We start from the raw sequence: 18,433 nt of genomic DNA, 5'->3' as shown, positions 1-18,433 counted from the left end.
TAAGTTTTACTCAAACATAGAATTAATTAATCACTGATTCTCACTGATTAATCATGCTTGGTTTCAGAAGTGTAATTAACATATTTTCTTAATATCTTAAAAGGATATTTTAAAAAGTCACATCTAGCTTCTATCTTGCCAAGTGACCACAGTGGTATGTTGAAATTCTGTTACCCAATATATGTGTAGTCGGAAGTATTTTATTGTTAAAACAAAATTAACCTGTAATAATTTCATTTGTAGAAACTCTTGAGAATCCTATCATAACTAATTTACTATCAAAGTGAAAAAATATTGATCTTTAAATGCTTTTATATGATAATGTTACACAGTGTTGTACTTGCTGGTACTTTTGTTTGTTTAAATGGGCACAAGAATTTTAAATGTATGTTGAGAGGTGTTACAAAAAGATGTTAAAAATCACTTTATGAGGAGGTGGTAGTTGGATGCGTAAAAAAAAAAAAAACACCAACCACACAGCAGCCGCCTCTTATCTGTCCCAGAAGCACATCTCCTCCACTCCCCTCCCCCAACTGCTTAGTCTAAGTTATGTTAGAAAACTTAATTGACTGCTTCTGGAAAAGGTATCAGCTTGGCAGTAAGAGGACATCTACTGAGACAATTTCATCTTTTCCCCCCCCCCCCCCTTCTCTCTCCATTGCTCTCCCCTCCTCCCCCCCCCCTTTTTTTTTTATCCTATGTGGTTACTCTCCAAGTATTCTGTGGTTTCAGTTCTTGGAAAAAAACATTTGTTTGCGCCTAGCAGAAGGAGGTCTCTGTCCAACTTGAAGGTGCTGGGACAGCAGTATTGAGAATATTACTGTATAACTTGCCCTGCTTTACACTGACTTTTTATCCTTCTCTCACGTAAACATGGTATATAATAAATGGAGTATCACTGTTTGGTGGGAAATGCGGATCATTTAATGAGCACAAAATATAAGTCATAATAGCTGAATAAATGGAGAGAAATGACAAGAATAGTTTTTTAAAAGGTGTGTATGTGCATATTGTCTGTATACATTTATCTGTAACATATGCTTGCCATGGGAAAAGAGAAATTCCAGCTTAAATTCATAAAACTGTTTCTTTTCTTACTAGAAATGATCAAAAATTGCACCATTTCTCCTCGATCATAAAAATATTTTAGTTTTTGCATAAGAGTTGTACTTAACTGAAAAAAATGCAATTGTGCATGTAAAGTCTGTCATTAAAAATGCTTTAGGCAACATCTGTGATATTAAACTAAACTCTGCCTGGACTTTTCTGTGGCCCTGAAGCCAAGTGCCTTGGTCAGGCTATGTCTGTACTAGTAAGCTGTCTTAGCCTCCAAAACTGGGAGGCCACATTTGAAAACTGTCTTTTGGGAGCAGTCCTTGAACTGGCCTGACTCCCAAAATGTTGTCTGGGTGTCCCATCCACTGTTTAATTTATTATATGTAGACACTGCCATTTTTTCCCTAGGGAACCTCAGGTCTTGTAGCTTCCATCTCAAACCAATGAAAAGCTAATCATATGCTTCTGCAGTGCTTAAACCAATGTTTAAAATAGCTTTTCCATTATAAGCCTGACTTCAACATCAGTTTGCTTTCACTAACTTTCAACCATACTTGCAAAGTAAAGCCCTCCACTGGATTTTAAGTTCTTATTTCATCTCTTTATAAGGAATATCTTTTCTGAGTCTCTCTTGAAATATGTTTATGGTAAAACTCTTCAGTTATTTCCTTACTTACTTTTCACATTATATCCACATCAAGATGGCTGTCAGATTTCAAAATATTTTGGGGTTTGAACAGCATATTGTTGCTGAACTTAAAAAGGAAGTATTCTGCCTTTATTGCCTTTCTTTTGTACAGGTGGAGGGGAAAAAAAAAAAAAAAAAATTGGAAAGCTGGGGGGGGGGACGGGGGGACCCAACCAGAGATGTTTAAACAGTTTTTTGAAAGTATCACGTTTCAAATACAGGGGTTGTTTTTTGCTTTTTAAATAATCTGTTCCTCTTCTCAAATCTAGCTGAAACAGTTGCTGAACTGAGCTAGATGGTGGGATAAGAGAAAGGGAGATTGTAGTATAAAACCCTGGGAAGAAATATGTAGAGGACAGTGAAGAAAGGTGCTTAAAATAAGAAGGGGGGGGCGGGGGGGGGAGTGTGGAAAAGGATAAGGCTGAGAAAGGAAAAGCCACACCTCATAGTATCTGCTGCTACAGAGCTTGCATTATGTACGTGGGTAGTGGGGTACACATAGGCAGCAAGGGCTGTTGTACCTTACTGGTGTGATTTATAGTCGCCTATTGATACTGGTTTGCTTTACAGTTGTAAAGCCCATAACTTTTTCTTGTGCAAAGGTGTTAAGTGTATGAGCTGAAGAGGCTTTTGGTTAAGCTACTCTCTTGTAACAATGCAAAATGGTTTTAAAATTGTAAATACCTGCTTACTCTCTGTGAAATACAGTTGGGGTATTCTTACTTTATAACAGGACAGTGGCCAATGTATTCAGCTGGTTTTGTGTTGTTGAAAGCAATTTATTGACTAACTTAGGGCAAGACCTGCACCTTCCTATATCTGTGTGAGGAAAAAATGAAAATACAGCTTTAGGACCTGGACCCTATACCAATTTGTTGTCTTCCAGGAGCATAGAAAGGAGCAAAGAATGGATATAATCGTAGTACTTAATTACTGAACACTATTGCTGATGAGTTCAGCTATGCTATATTGATTATATGGATTCAAAAATATTAACTGTTGGTAAGCAAATGTCTCTTTGTCCTGAACCGGACAAGGCAGGAATAGTTACTGTGACCTGTGTCTGAGCCTTTTCAAGGCTACTTGCAGTTTACGTACCACACCTTGTGTGGAATCATCTTGCAGTCGCAGTCTGGTTCTTGAGCAATATGTGGTGGTCCAAATTATGCCATACATTCTCAAGGTAGTTTCTGTAAGTGCTGGATTGTCATTATAAGCACGCATCAACATAGTCTGTGAGAAAAAATAGTTCTCTGGCTGAATAAATAATATGCAAATAACATTGTGTGTCTCATACCTAACCAAAATGCTGCATCTATGATCCCAATCCTATTTACCCAAGAATAATGTAAATTCTCGCAGCCAAAGTTCATTTGACCACAGAACTTTACAGAATTCCTGCGGATAACAAATTGGTGTCTTGCAGGCGGTGTTTGTGTCTTTAAAGTGGGACGCTCCTACTGAATAAACTCAAAGAAAACATTTATACAGAAATAATTTTCTCAGCTAGTAATTTTCTGCATTTCTGCTTTTGGAAGCTACTGTGTTTTTGTTAAAATTTTATCCCTTATGGCTCTGTTTTAGTTTCCCCATGATTTTGCCGGGCACATATAATACTGACTGTAGAAAAGAAATTACTGCAGTGTAATACATTATTGTTATTGTAGAAAAATGTCCTCATTTTATATAAATCTATTCTTGGCAGTTTAGGAGGCCTGCAGAGAACCTGAGGTGCTGAGAGTTCCTGTCCTCTGGTTAGATTGTCAGTTTTATGTTCTTATGGTATCCTTCTTAAGCCATTTTCAGAAATGTAATTTTCATTTACAGGAAGCACTGGTTACAATTCGTCTTCTTGACGTTCTTTGTGAAATGACATCAAACAACGGACAGCTAGAACATCTACAGGCTTTGCCTGGTTTGCTTGAAACAGCCATAGGTGAGTGAAAAGCCAGAAGGTTTATTAAGTGTTGGCTTGCTCCAAATCATGTTGCTCTGTGAATGAAAACACATTTTTCAGAACTGGTGGTAATTATGATTCTGACCTTTTAATAAAATAAATAAATAGGAGATTGAGTTAATCTACATTTTCAAATATTTGATTTGTTCCTGGAACTTTTCTGCTTCTCTATTGGCTCCTATTACCCAACAGAGCCTTGATTCAACTGTCAGCAATGTGCTATTTATGCAGTAAGAGTTGCGCAAAGGACAGCTGCTTCCTATGTTCTTCCACTGGCTGAATGTGCATGGAAGAATTTCCTCAAGAAGTAGAAAATGGACTTTTCCATGCCTGTTCCCTTCTGTTTCCCAAATTCCTGAAAACTGAAACTAAGTACAGTTTGAATGTTCTTAACCAAATTCAGTGACTTTTAAAGGACAGTTTGAAAGAAGCTTTCTTCTGCTACGAAACAACAAGCAAAGGGCTGTACACAAAGAAAGTTAAGCCAGGATGGTCCAGAGAGACCCTATATACTTGGGAAGGAAGGAGGAGGAAGTATACATATACGTATACCTGTGCCCTTCCTAAATCTTAGCACTTTCTGAGACTGATATATGCCACTGTTTTCTGAGCAAATGGTAAGATTTTATGGATTTTAAAGAGAAGTATGTAGTATTTTGGCTAAAAAAAAAAAGAAAAAGGCTGAAACAGCTGTTAACTATGATTATTTTGAGATGTTCAGAGGGTCCTTGCTGTAAAAACAAAACAAACAAACAAACAAAACAAAACCCCCACCAAACCTCTATTTTTGATGACAAGTTCATAGTTTTATTGCTTACAGTAAGATGACTAACAACAAATTACTTTGTTGCATGTGTGTGTGTGTTTTGAGGAAACTCAACGTTATGTATTGTATCATATGAAAGCTTGTCTAAGTCTTTTAACTTAAATGGCAATTTCAAGGAGCTGCAGATGAGTTAAGTTTAGCAGCCTGTAGGCCAGTCCTTCTTGCTCTAGCTGTGCGTGGACTGACTTTTCTCCCCAGCTGTCTCCAGGCTAGTGAAACACGGGTGCAGGCTAGAACATTGCTGCCATGTGCATCCTATGTATTTCCCACATGCTCTCAGCCAACAGGAATTTATCAACTCGTATAGTTTCTCTTTAAGACTACCTTTTGGCTACAAGACTCCTTTAATCCTGGGTTAGCAAAAAGGGCAAAAAACTACTGATGTGTTATATCACCTTTAGTATTTAGTTCTGAAGACCAGAAGAATAAGGATAGCGCAAAAGATTTTAATCTAATAGATCTTTTGATGAAGTAGTTCTTCAGTTTATATAATAAGACATTTCCTACTGGAAATTACTAAAAAATCGATGGAAAGATCTGAAAAATATCTGAATGATCTTTTAAGTATCACCTAAGGAGTGTGGTTTTGCTATTTTCAGTAATTGTTGGATTAAGTTAGACAGTAATACTGCAGTGTTATTAATAAATCTTTAGCACTGTTAACAGCTTGATTGCACAGTGTTTGGGGAATATCACCCGGGAGGTAAATGATCTTTTGGATTGAGGGGCACTTTGGAAGAGTTGCTCTTTGGGATAATGAGAGAACGGCAGACGGAGGTGTCCTTCAGTTGAGAGCAAGGGTGACATCCTGGAAGCAGTTGCTGTGTTGTGTTGATGTGCAGTGTTTGAGAGGAGCACTCTTGGTTGGCATCATGCATGGAAGGTGGCTGCTTTTCTTCCACCTCTTCCTGTACCTCTCTTTCCAGGTAGGTGCATTGCTCATTGCATTTTCATCTGCACTATAATAAAATTGAAGAGTTTTATTTACTTTTTTGGTGGGTCTTCTGTTTTGTTTGTTTGTTTTTAATCCTTTTGTTCAGGGGTCCCTCTTAAGGGCAAGCAGAAGGTTTGGGAAGACCGTGGAATTCCGTCTTACGTGTTTGTGTGGGGGAAAATACTAAGACTATAAGGCAAGGATGCACAAAAAGTGAATGCCATAAGAAGGATGTGAGACACTGCCAATTTTTATGAATTTACAAAAGCAAACAAATTTCTGTGAAAGAAGATTGTGTTTAAAGCTGTTCTATGATGACATTTTTTTAGGGACAATCAGGAGGTTGATTGGTTTTTCCTAGTTCAAAATATGAACAAACATAAGTGGTAGCTCTCATACAGGAGGCCTCTAGGCCCTATTATACTTTCACACTTAAAAAAAAAAACTACCAAAAATGTAGCTACCTCTTTATCAGCACAGAGATTTTTTTTTCTTGTCCTGTATCAGCCATCTGGGAATGAAACTATAATATGAGGACCTATGAAGTTTCTTTTAATTTAAATCCAGGAAATATAGTGCCTGTTTCACTATGGTGGTTGTCACATCTGGAGCAGAAGCAACATAGGGCTTAATTACTGCCCTGTGCTATAACCTGGTTTTGCTACATCGTTATTGTTCCAGTGCAAGTTGCATGAAGCATTTGGGGACAATGGCATGCCAGGCCATTTATTAGTATTGCAGGTCGCTTAGAGGAGAAATACTTCTTAATTTTTAAATATAGGCACAGCCTTTAGTGAATTGGGTTCTCAGCTGTATGGGTGCTCAGGTGTTTACATGATTTCAACTTTTTTTCTGGGTATGGTCTCTTTGTGGAATGTTGTTTTCACAGATTTCAGCTACCCTTCTCCCCGATTTCTCTCTGGAGCATAGTAGAAAAAATCCTAGTTGCTGTAAACTAGTATTTCCCATACAGGAACATTAGTATTTCTTAGTTGACAAGATTATGGCACTGAAGGATTTGTAAAGATGTGTGAAGGTGCTAGATGTACTCAAAATCTTTTCTCATACTACAGAGCTAGGAACAAACTGGAGAAGAGAGAAAAAAGGAATTCTGTGATTAGTATGGGTTGCTGTGACAAGTTTGAACTAAAGGAAGTTTTCTAAAAAAACTAGGTTTTAGAAATATATTTATGGTGCCGGAATCATCAACAACCTACAAATTCTGACCCTTCAAGTAGAGACCCATAGCACCAGCCTTCAGACTTCATGTCTGAAATACATAAGTGTGTATAAAAGGATGCAAAAAACACCTTCTGACGTTGGGATGGCCTTTTGTGGTTATACTAGCACAAATGAAGAAAACTTTCAAAGTTCTTTTGACGTATTGCTGATCTGAAAGTATATCGGTTAACTTTGAACCTAACAATTAGTAGTAAAGCTCTGTGCAAAGTGATACTAATTAAAATATTCTTGCTTTCTGTAGATACCCTGAGATTAACTCATCTTGCTGGAAAACAGGCTGTAAATGTTTTCACTGCCACACATGCTATGACAGGGCAGGAAGAAATTTCACATCCAGCTGTGGGTTTTAAATCTCATCTCATTCGTTTGATTGGAAATTTGTGTTACAAAAATAAGGAAAACCAAGACAAGGTAAGTTCATACATTTATCTGGCAGAACTCTGACATGTGAACAGATGTGTGTGCCTGACCATAACTTTACTGATGAAAATATACTGTTGATCTACAAATAGAGATTAGAATTGGTCATGTAAAGGAGGTAAATTTTTTTTAATGTCTTTGAGTTACTGTAACAGGTATGCTAACTTTTTAATAACAATGTGATGTGTGCATGTCTACATTTTACTTCAGTCCTAAAGAATGCAAGCCAGTGCCTAATTCCTTTATTGTTTTCACATTTGCACTTTCTTTGAAAAGAAAATGTCTGAGACTAAACCTCAACTTCACTTTGAAGGGAAATGGATGGGAATTGTCGCATGAACTTAATTTAAAATCCTTGAATTAGTCTCTAATGCTTTTTCTCTCCCCCTCCTTAAATTTTTTCATGCCACTTTAAAAATGTAGGTCTACTTGCTTTATCTTTAGAATTCCTGTATGGAAAATTAGTTTTGTTTCCACAATGAGGAAAAAGAGGAAAGAGCAGCATGTTTTTAAATATGAAACCTTTTTTCTTAGAGTGATAAAAGATGTGGCTTTCCTCCAGGACTTGTTAGACTAACCTAATTTTAGCAAGAAAAGCAGTCATGAAGTAATGTTGTCTTACGATTCATCTGAGCACTTCCAAAAATCAAGTAGGTTACTTTTCTCATTTAGCCTAAGCAACCATGTAGTATACTACAGTAGCCTCAGCTTAGTGAAAGCTTTCTGTTTCTCTAGTTCTTCCTTGTGAGTTTCTTGTTGTAGAGAAACCCTCTGTTGATTCCTTTACCTTCCTTTCTCTTAGAAATGTCTTTTCTGATGGCAGGCTTGTTCTGGAAGGAAATGGTCTTGAGTAGCCTTTGTTATTGATATTTGTTATTGAACAGGGAAATTTAGGATTGTTTTCCTTTCTTTACTTCATTAATTTGAATCAAAGTTTTCACCTGCTCTCAAGAAAGCAATTTATAGGCTGGAAAATGGAAAAAACATAGAAGAAAGGCTGTATCGAAGAAGGAGCAAAGGAGATAATGGAGTATTTTTACTTCTCTCTTATGATGTTAAATGAGGCCCATGTCAGCAAGTACCAAAAATACAGTAATTAATACTGGTTACTCTGCAGGAAGTTACATATGATGACGTACTCTGGGTCTAATTCTGTGTTGGCAAGGAGCCATTGAGACATTGAGTACTGCAAAATCAATCTCTGTTAGAAGCTTCTGTTTCCTAAATATTTTTGTTGTTGTTGATTACTTAATTTTACAAAGGTAACAGATTGTTTTGTACCAATGCCATCAAATCTGGTTTCAACTGCTGCAGTGTCTACCAAGTTAGACTTATATAATGGCAGCAGGGCATTTTCATAGTGTATGAGGGGAGTGCTCCCATTTCCTTGGGTAGGCAAACGGAAAATCTGAGGAATGCTACCCTCTTTGTCTGACAATTACTATTAATATGGGCATATAGATGGGAAATATGGTAATGATCCTCCCTTTCCCCATTCATATTGCACTATATAATAAAAGATTTTAGTATTTCTGAAAAATATTATTATTAATCACTCTTGCATAGCTTTGGCTCTGACCCGTTGTGATGTAATATGTGTTTATGTAAGTGAAATACATTTTTGTGGAATACCTTATGATAGTAGAGGGGAGGGGGTTGCTTTCATTTTGAAAGGGTTGATTTACTGCTTATTGTTCATTTTCGCTGGGATTTTCAAAGGCCCCTGGAGCAATTAGGCATGCAGGCTTAGTGCTTTCAATGGAAGCTGGGTATTAACTTGCCTTAAACTGCCTGCAAATATTATTGCTTTATGCTGTCTCGAAAATTACTTAGATTCTTGTGTGTGATATCATGGAACATTATTTAAGTGCCGTTGAAACTTTAGAAATGCTGATGGTATGATATCCTGTCTGTACCTTCAGTTTATTTCATACATTTAAATTGATTCTAATAAATGCACTTGTCATTTTTAAGGCAGTTTCCATACATAAACACATGCTTGTGAGGACAGGGCAAGCAGCCTATATCATTGCACAGATAAAAAACCTGAAGTTTTGAGGTGGGAGTGAATTGTTCAAAGTGGTGCATGTGTCAGACCTAGAACGGAATGAAAATGGAGCTAGTTCCTGGGTTCCCACGTCTCTCTTCAGAGTAGTGTCTCACAATATAGGTCTTATTTTCTATCTGTTATTGGGTTCACACAGAGTTTACTTTCTGTATTCAATCAAAAGTAACATAATGCAGGGTAGGTTGTGGTTTTTTATATAACAAGCCAACTGACCAGGGCATCTGAGAGACCTTGAGCTTTACCATTGGCTGTTGCTGTTGTGTGATTTACTCTCTGAATTGTAGGCACAGGCTGGGGAAGTGGCTTTCTCTTCGGTCGGTTTAGCTGGTTGCCTGGCATGAGAGGGCTGCACATCACTTACCAAAGGCTCTTGAACAGCACTGCGTGTATTCTGAGTCTTTAATGAACTGGGGCTTTCACACTTGTTTTCTCTAATATTTTTCTGTACTTTCCAGTCCCAGTAGAGCTCTTTTCCCAGTAACAATGATAATGCATTAGTAAATGCAGTAATAGCACACTACTACTAATAAATAACAAAAAAAAAAAAAGCAGCACTTATTTTTATAATATAACCTTAAGTGTTTGGTGCTGGTCTATCTGACTTGTTCTGAAAACATAAGTAGTCCCCAAAGACCTGGGGCTCGAATGGTACTTTGGGCTAAGCCCTCCGAGTGGACAGAGTTGCATCACTGTCTTCAGGAGCTTCTTCAAGAATTGAGTGACAACCTGCTTTTCTCTGGGAGGTGGGTCTTGAGCAGCCTACAGCTCATGCAGTGTGTATCTCCTGAAGTGTGGCGGTGCCATCCTACTGCATGGGGCACTAGTGACAGAGTTAAAGCAACAGAGAATGCCTGGAGTGGGAGGATAATTGCTCTGCAAAGTCTCCTTCTCCATCTCTGTTTATGGTCTCCACCTGCTATAAGAACAATAATTGCAGGGGATTAGTGCACTGGTTTGTTGGCAGTGGTGAAAAGTCTTGTAATGCTTTGGAACAGAGAAATACCTTACCTAGTGCTTTATTACTTCTTCACTTTCTGCTTAATACCATTCTTTGTTTTTAAAAAGCATTCTTTAGCTGGTACTCTGTTAGCATTAGGAATGCATTCTTTACATCTTTTCTTCCTCATAGTTTTATTTACACTATTGTGATAAGTTCTTAAGATACAAGGGAGTGGGCAGACATTTAAGCCGTAAACTGAGATGCAGTTATTAAAATGGGTCTTGCCAGGCTTACTGCTCACTTGCATGTTTTGCGAGGCTGGGTGGGTTGGTATTTGTAAAAAAAAAAAAAAAAAAAAAAAAAAAAAGGTCTGATAAAATGTTCATTTTGGACTGATAAATGTTGGGTACATGCATGTCCTGAGTTGCACAAACTCTTGCATGAAGAGGAGAGAAGAACAAATAAAAATGCTGTACTTAAGACACCAAGTGTTGAGCTGGTTCTGTGTTGAACCTGCCAAGAGCCTACAATGGATGTGCAGTTCTCCTGTGCGTTCTCTCTCTGCAGAAGGAAAAGCTGTCAAGAGTTACTGTCATACATGTGGGGCAGTCCTGTGGCTTGTATCTTGTTATGTCTCCTTCACAAAGATGCATTGTATGTTTTTATTAAATATACTGACAGGAAGGAGGTGGGTTCTCAGGCTGAGCAAGGAGTGGAGGTTTTGGCTGGTAGTTGATAAATGAAGTTATCAGAAGGAAAAAGTGAAAATCCTCCATACTCCCCTCACCTTGTTTGACTTGTCTTCTAAACACCTCAGTTTTATCATCTGGACAGAACATATACTGTTTTCTTGGGGGGAGGCTATAGGCACTTATTTTCCACTCTCACTTTTAAAGCTATGAAGTAATGGACTCAGTGCAGCTGTTTCTGCTGGATTAGTATAGTAGAACTGTTCTAATAAAGAATAAAACGCATGAAAGAAATCTAATGAATGAAGTATAGAGGATATAATCCTTTGTTGTAGAAATGAAACAAAACCAAAATAGGTTATAGCAATTAATCTGCACCCCTGTTTCTTTGTTCTTTTACAAGAATATGTACTGGAAGGTGAGATTGACTAATTTCTGCCTTATTGTGACAGATAGCACTGCTCCACACAGCCTTATTTACCTTTCCCTAAAACTGTTGCATATGTTGTCAGGTGTTTATGCAGTATGACTTGTTTAAAATACTTGATTTAATTGCATCATCAGTACTTGAATAAGGAACAGAATGATATAGACCTTATTCTGTATTGTTTCCCATCCTCTCTTGTAAAGAGAGGAATTACATAGACTTCAGTCACATAACCTTGCTGGAGTTAGTAAATATGGAATTGAAAGGAAGTAGAAAGCTTGACGAAGTTTAATTGCGGTCTTTATTCACTATTTACTTCAGTTCACTATTACCTCTGAGATCAAGTGGGGGGGAATCTGAATTACCTGGGGGTTCTGTCCTGTGAAAACTATTCTCAAAGGATGTAGTGTTGTCTGGAACAAGCTAGATGCAAGACATGAGCTGCATTCCTTGCAACGGGGGAGCAGCCAGCTGGCAGAATATCGACGTGCTGTACTGTTGCCTTTTGAGAGGGATCCTGATGGGAAAAATTGTGACGTTTCTGAATGCAAAGTTAAGCCTGACTTAGTAAGAACAAAGCATTTAGCTTGGGTTTGGTGCTGTAATCTGGTTGCATTGGCTTTGTCGTCTTTAACTGACTCTTGTTACTTATAGGACAGTAGTTTATTGCTACCTGCTTACTTTGTCTAGCAATACAGTTAGTATGCTGGCACAGTTTGATACATGCTGAGATCTCTCCGTCCCCTGCACAACAGTGAATACGCATAAGTATATTTTTGAGATGTCTCTTTTTCTTAATCAGCCTGATAAAAGCAAAACCGATCCCCTCAGGTAAAGAAAGCAATCCATACCCTTATGCCAAGGACATTTTAGATACTGGGGATGCTGATGGACCCAATGGTAGGATATTAATCTCGGAATGTGTGTGTTTCATTGGTAAAGTTGTTCTGTTGTTTATGTAGGGGAAAAAATTTTAAATTCAGAGTTGTCTTTGGTAGTGGCACCTGGCACCTTCTTACCTAAATGGAGTCACTCTAATTAGGTGAACAATTTATGCGGGAAATTCTTCACATGCCTGTTTTTTATTTGAGGTGGCAGCAATGCTTCCTCTAATGCAATTATACTGGTTTTTGTCAATGCAGAGATGAGAAAGGAAGTCTTCTGGGAGGAAAAAAAAAAGCTACGGATAAAATTAATCTTAATAAAAGTAGCAAGGAAAACATCTGGATACTGTTTAAGGTGTTTAATGTAACTTGGAATTTTTTTTTGTATACATCTAAGCCAAATTGTTTTATATGAGACTAGCTCCCTAATTTGAAGACTGTTCTGCCTGAAAGTAAGAACAAGATTAGACTTGTTTGGAATTCAGTTTTCCATTCCTTTTTTCACTAGGGCTGGGTGTGCAATGAATCCACTCGGAATACAGTTAGAAAAAGGTGCCAGCATCCATAGATCAAATTGTCACCACTCAGCTCCTTAACTTAATCTTCTTGCTGGAGTGATTATAAAATAGAAAATTTCAAACTAAAGGCAAATACTTTGTTTTATTTAACAATTGGCTCTTTCTCACCTCAGGTTTTCAGAAAGACTGTATGAGCTTATCTGTTCTTTTTCTTCAGGATTAGTTTAACTTTTTAAAGTAATTACATTCTTCCTGGCATGGCAGGATTTGGAGTTACTTGCAGTGAAGAGCATCCCACATTTATTTGCATATGCTGTTGAGAGAGGGAGGAGAGAAATAAACCACTTTGATTTCTTCATTAGAAACCTACATAATTGAGATTATTATATTTTTCCTAATGTTAAACATAAGCCTAAAATGGAAGAGATTCTTGGTTTAGAGTTGAGCAACAAAGGAGGAGCCGTTTGGATCTGGATGCTTTGAAGTGGTGAGCTCCTGCACACCTAATTGTAAAGTTCTGCATGGTTCCACTGTTTGGATGGGGCTATTCTAATGTTGTAACTATCTGTATGTTTTGATGGTTTGCTAGATAAGGATAAAACATTCAGGATGTTGCAGGACTGAGCCCTTTAATTGTTAAGTTTTGTCTATGTATATCACTGTAAAAGTCACCAGTAAAGCTTAAAATGGACTTTCTCACAGAAGTGCTTTAAAAGCCTAGGTTTTACTGTGGAAATGAGATCTCTGCCTAGCTAGTATAGAGTTACCCCAAGGAGAAAAGCATCTGTGGTTTAAGAGTGTCTTTAAAAGTAGCTGTTGTGACATATAAGGTAACTGTCTCTAGTTCTGGTCCCATACGGATTTTATGTTAGTCTTCAGCTCTGCCACAATCATGAATCCTTAATGAAGTGCCAAGATTTTCATCAACGTGCTAGAGACTGCAAAACAAAAAAGAATCATGAGATCTCTAAGTGGTGGGACAATATGAGTAATAAAGGGTTGGTGTGGAGTTTTTTTGCCCTGAGGTCAGAGATGCATGCCTAATGCAGTATAGTTTGTAAAGCGCTGAATTATTTTTATAACAATGCAATTCATTTGTTGTTAGAGAATAATACAAAACTTTATTCTGTTGTGCTGCCCCTTTAATGTTAATGTTCCCTCTTGTCCTGTTCCTGTTCCCCCTTCTGCCCCACCCATCTTTGGCAATTGATACAGTTGATCGAGCTGTTCCTTGTGACTTGTCCAGTTTGACCAATTTCACTTGAAGCCTTGATCATATAATGCATAGAAAGTTTTCTCTTGCAAGGAACTTAGATGCACTTAGATGCAGTCAAAGTTTTGTATTAAAGGTAATTTTAATAGTGCATAAGCTATTTTTTTGTCTTTCTTTACGTTTTATTTTTAACAGCTTCCCTTTGGTATTTAAATTGCATACAACATAGAGACATCTTTGCATATTGATTGTCTGGATATCCTCAATGATTAGGTGAAGGCTGACATAAGCATAGTACCATACTTCCCTTCTAGTATGTTATTGGCTCGCTTCATGTGGAGGATTACCATAATTACCATCTAACAGATAAAGGGGTATAAAGATCAATGTGTATATTATTATGTTCTCATGAATCATAGGCTGAGACTTTGAGTATACATAAATGTAAACTACATTGGCTTCTGCCAATGCGAAGATGTCTGTAGAATGATGATTTTATGCAACATACATTTGCCAAAAGCAAGAACAGGACTTGGGCATTTTGGAGTAAAAGAAAGATTGTGGGAGGAGGATTATTCTTGTGAAGTTCATAGTGTTTTAAATTAAGATGTTGGATAGCTCTAGAAATTAATTGCTTTGATTTATAATGGAGAGGGAAGATAGGAAAGCGTACGATGACTAGATGTCTTCTAATGTTCAAAATTAAAACAAGCTGGCTATGCATATATTCCAAACAGTTGATACCAACTTACAGGCTTGTTGGTCTCTTCTTGACTCTGAACAGTTTTTTGAACCCTATTTGGTGTTGAACCCTATTACCATTGCGGCGCAGCACAGGACTCTAGCCATTTTTAAAGGAAAGCTCAGCATGCTGTTGTCAACCAGCCATTTCCAGACCTTTTTCAAACTCACAATAAGCACTTAGAATAAGTGTTGAAACTGTATCTGTAGCATTGATATTTAATGTGCCTGTTTAAGATGAGCAGATCATGTAAAAATACTCATTTTAAGCCAGACTGAAATCTAAAAATAAGGTATTGACCTTTGTGTGGAAGAATTCCCAGAGATTCCTGTGACTCCTTTCCTGGTCCAATGGGCTGAGTAGTAGTTACCGTACATGTGGCAGACATGAATTAAACTTGGTGTTCACCAGAGTGCGTTTCGTGCTGTTGCAGGCTTTTTAGATGTGTTGGTTTGCAGAATGGTCTGATGCAGTACTTACCTGAAAGGTGTCGCAGTCCTCGCTGCTTGGAGTAATTTCTGTAATGAACCGGTACCTGTATAATGAAGGGGTTACAGCTGTGCTGCAGATATCGCAGGTGATTCTTACTGTGTTACCTCCTTTGTGAAATAGAGGAGCGTTCTCCTGGCTTTGCAGGTGCTTTCTCTCTTCAAGAATAGCCTCAGCATCTGTTGGGCAAATGCCCTGGTTTAAAGTCCACTGAAATCAGAAAATATCTTTGTGTTCCTCAGCAATCTCCATCAGCCTCATCATTGCTTTTTCTGGGTGTATATTTTAAGGCCTATGAAGATGGGAGGTGGTGTGGCCTAGCTTCTAGAAAAAGGAGTCTGGGAGTCAAGACAAGTTTGTTTTCCTTTCTCCAGCTTGGGTTTGGATACTTTAGTAAGATATGGGATGTTAAAGTTCTAGTAGCTTGCAAAAATATTCTGAGGCATTAAGAGATTTTTTTGTTGTTGTTGTTCCATATATCATTCTCGGTTAAGAGCACTGTATCAACCAAAAAGGTTTCTTGCTAGTTTACTAGGTGGTGAAGAACTGAATTTGTTTGAGGTACTCAATGTTAGGAAAACTGTTACTAAAATAACCACCTTCTGATGTGGCTAACATTAAAAAAAAAAAAAAAAAAAAGGTTCAGAACACATACGGTACCTGTATTGCAGGAAGGGGGTTCATCTGTGTTTCCTGCTCTTTGCCAGTGTTATTGATTGCTGGGGGCAAGACCACCATATGTGGAAGAATGTCTACCTTTCTGAATACTTTTTCTCCAGCTCAGATCTGAGCTGTTAATCCAAATTCTTTCCACTTTTACTGGTGTCAGATACAAGTGACATGTATTTTCCATTACTATAACAGGGAATTTCATTAGTTTTCTATGTTGTTTTTCATTGTTCAAACCTCAGCATGAACTTTGAGTTTCCCCGTTTTTTTCTTAACTGCCATCCCACATAAAATTTCCTTTTTCTTTTTCTTTTTTTCCTTTTTTTTTAAAAGTGCACCAGACTTTACAATGGGCTGATGTTATAATGCTGAGAGCGTTGAACGTGATCCCTTTTGGATACATAAAACTTTCTCTTCCTTTCTGCTTACAAGAGATTGTGTTTGCTGTTTTAATTACCCTGTGAGACACGAGAATTAGTCATCTTTTCATCTGTTTCCTGTGTGGTTACTAAGTTTTGGTTACTGTGAGATATTAATGTTTCTCAGCTTGTATTTTTACGACAATCCTAAAGTTTGTAAACATAGGTACAAGCAAAAAAAAGTGAAGATTTTCTGTTTTGTTGGTTGTTGAGATTTGGCCATCACTCCTTGTGATCTGTCAGTTCAGTTCACATTTTGGAAGAACGAATAAAACAGTTTCATTGAAGAAATAATGAAACATGGCATATGTGATAGACTACATTTTGTGATGTATTTCCTGCCATATAACTCTTGGTTTTAGTGGTACTCTGTGCTACATTCAGGGTGAGGAGGACACAAAGGGGACTGTGTGAAGGCTTTGTGGAAGGGGGTGGTGGAAGATCCCTTACCATTGATCAGCAAGCAGGATGCTGAATGCATGCCACTGAGTCCTGATATTAACTTTCCCACCAAAATCAGAGAAGCATCGAGCTAGACAGAAGCTTACAAATGTGCTTATAGAAGTCTGGTATCCAGTTTCTGTTTCATCAAAGTGGGGTTCAGTTACTTCACACCCTCCACGCCCGTGGCAGCCTGTCATCAGGTTCATTAGAGGTGTAATGTCTTGCAGGCTTCAGCCTGGCTTTGCCTTACCGAAAAAGCAGCTGTGAGCCTTCAGTTCTCTTTGCCTCTGTGCCTTCGAGCCAGTATAACTTCTGTTACCAGCCTTGAAAATTGTTTGCTAAAACTCCTGTTGAAGTACGTGAGGCCGTATCAGAGCACCAAGTCTTCAGATAGAGACTGAGCATTTGGTTTTCTTAGGTTTTTTCCCCCCCTTTCTCCTGTTTTTCTTGGTGTCTTTGGGAAGAGAAAGGAAACTGCAGTGACTGTCATCTGCAGTTTTGAATTTCTGCCGTTGGGTGATGCTGTTTGTTCTAAATTGTAGACCTGCATTATTCTGCTCCTTGCTGTTCAGTGTGACAATGCTTGAGTGAAGTTTGATGATGCCGTTGCCCAAAGGGAACCAAAGTACTTGAACAGTCTCATTTTTAAAGGCTGCGGAACCAGAAGGGGGGAAGAGAGGGGTGGAAATCCCCATCCTTTTTTTTTTTTTTTTTTTTCCCCTTCCTTTTTTTAATTGTGCTCTGTTAGACAGTGAGGGTCTACCTGCTTGAGTGGTAAGCCTGGTTTTTCCTGCATGTCATAATCATGTTAGGTCATAGAGGAAATGAGTCTGGTGAAATTGTGCACCATTTCCAACATAAACAGTCCTCTCCAGGATTGTTTTCTTTTCACTTATTTATTACCAGGCTTCTAAATATGTCCCTGAAAAGGGGTACCTCACATATTGTAGAGAGTGTTGATACTAAAATGTGCAGATACTGGAGCTTAACTTTTCCTGTTCATTTGGAAGTTTCAAAGTTTTCTGTAGAGCGTGTACATCATTCAGATTTGTAAAAGGAAAAATGACTATTTCAGACCTGGAAAATAGTTCTGATCCTACGTAAGCAAATGGGGACATTAAAAGACTCTGCAGTCGCTTAATTTTTATACATTTATTGTGTTTTGCTGGTGGTAGCATAGCATAAAATTAAAGAGTATAACATGCAATGCTAAAAAAGCCTTCTTTTTTTCCTTCTAAATGAGCAATTACACCAACAGTTCATGTGCTGTATTTGTCTTGTTCTGGTAAAAATTTAATTTCTAATCTACTGTGCAAGTCAAAAATAGCAGCAAAAAATTCTTCATTTTAGACATTTGAGAAGTTTATGCACCTCAGATCCCTTTTATATGTGTGTATTGCAGTATTTAAAATTTGAATGTTGGCCGTGGTTGATGCTTGAAAAATATTAAAGAATGGAAAAAGGTGTTTTGTTTTGGTACTTGCTCAAACGAATTGATATATCGATGTCGCATTACTGTTATGGTATATCATTTATTTAGCACATGGGCAGACAAAAGCCTAATTCTGATTTGGTTTTGTCATTTCTGCAGCAAGAGGGGATGGACTGTGATTAATGGCTGTAAATTTACACCCTTCAGATCATGCTTATATAAGTAGGAAAAAAACCCCACACCTCACTTTTTTGTCTGTGTAGGCTTCCTGACCCTTTGGGGGTAAGGAGGCAGTGGGAACGGAAAGATAGAAACACCTAGGACTGTGCAGGTGACATGCCTACTGGTCCTCCTTTGCACCCTTGAACAGGTGAGT

At 37.9% G+C, this 18,433-nt stretch overlaps 1 protein-coding gene across 1 annotated transcript in view; it reads left to right on the top strand.

Annotated features, from left to right (window-relative positions):
- ATXN10 (ataxin 10) overlaps positions 1-18,433 on the top strand; it is a gene marked incomplete at its 5' end in the record, with an annotated part of 121,842 nt that overhangs the window by 64,794 nt on the left and 38,615 nt on the right. Inside the window, 2 exons of the mRNA XM_082308963.1 lie at positions 3,572-3,680; positions 6,945-7,114. Of these exons, the coding sequence (XP_082165089.1) occupies positions 3,572-3,680; positions 6,945-7,114 (279 nt within the window). The remainder of the gene's footprint in view (positions 1-3,571; positions 3,681-6,944; positions 7,115-18,433) is intronic.

Source organism: Platalea leucorodia, assembly GCF_965183815.1.
Source record: "Platalea leucorodia genome assembly, chromosome: 4".
Taxonomy (NCBI): domain Eukaryota; kingdom Metazoa; phylum Chordata; class Aves; order Pelecaniformes; family Threskiornithidae; genus Platalea; species Platalea leucorodia.
This window is presented reverse-complemented; position numbering and strand designations above follow the sequence as displayed.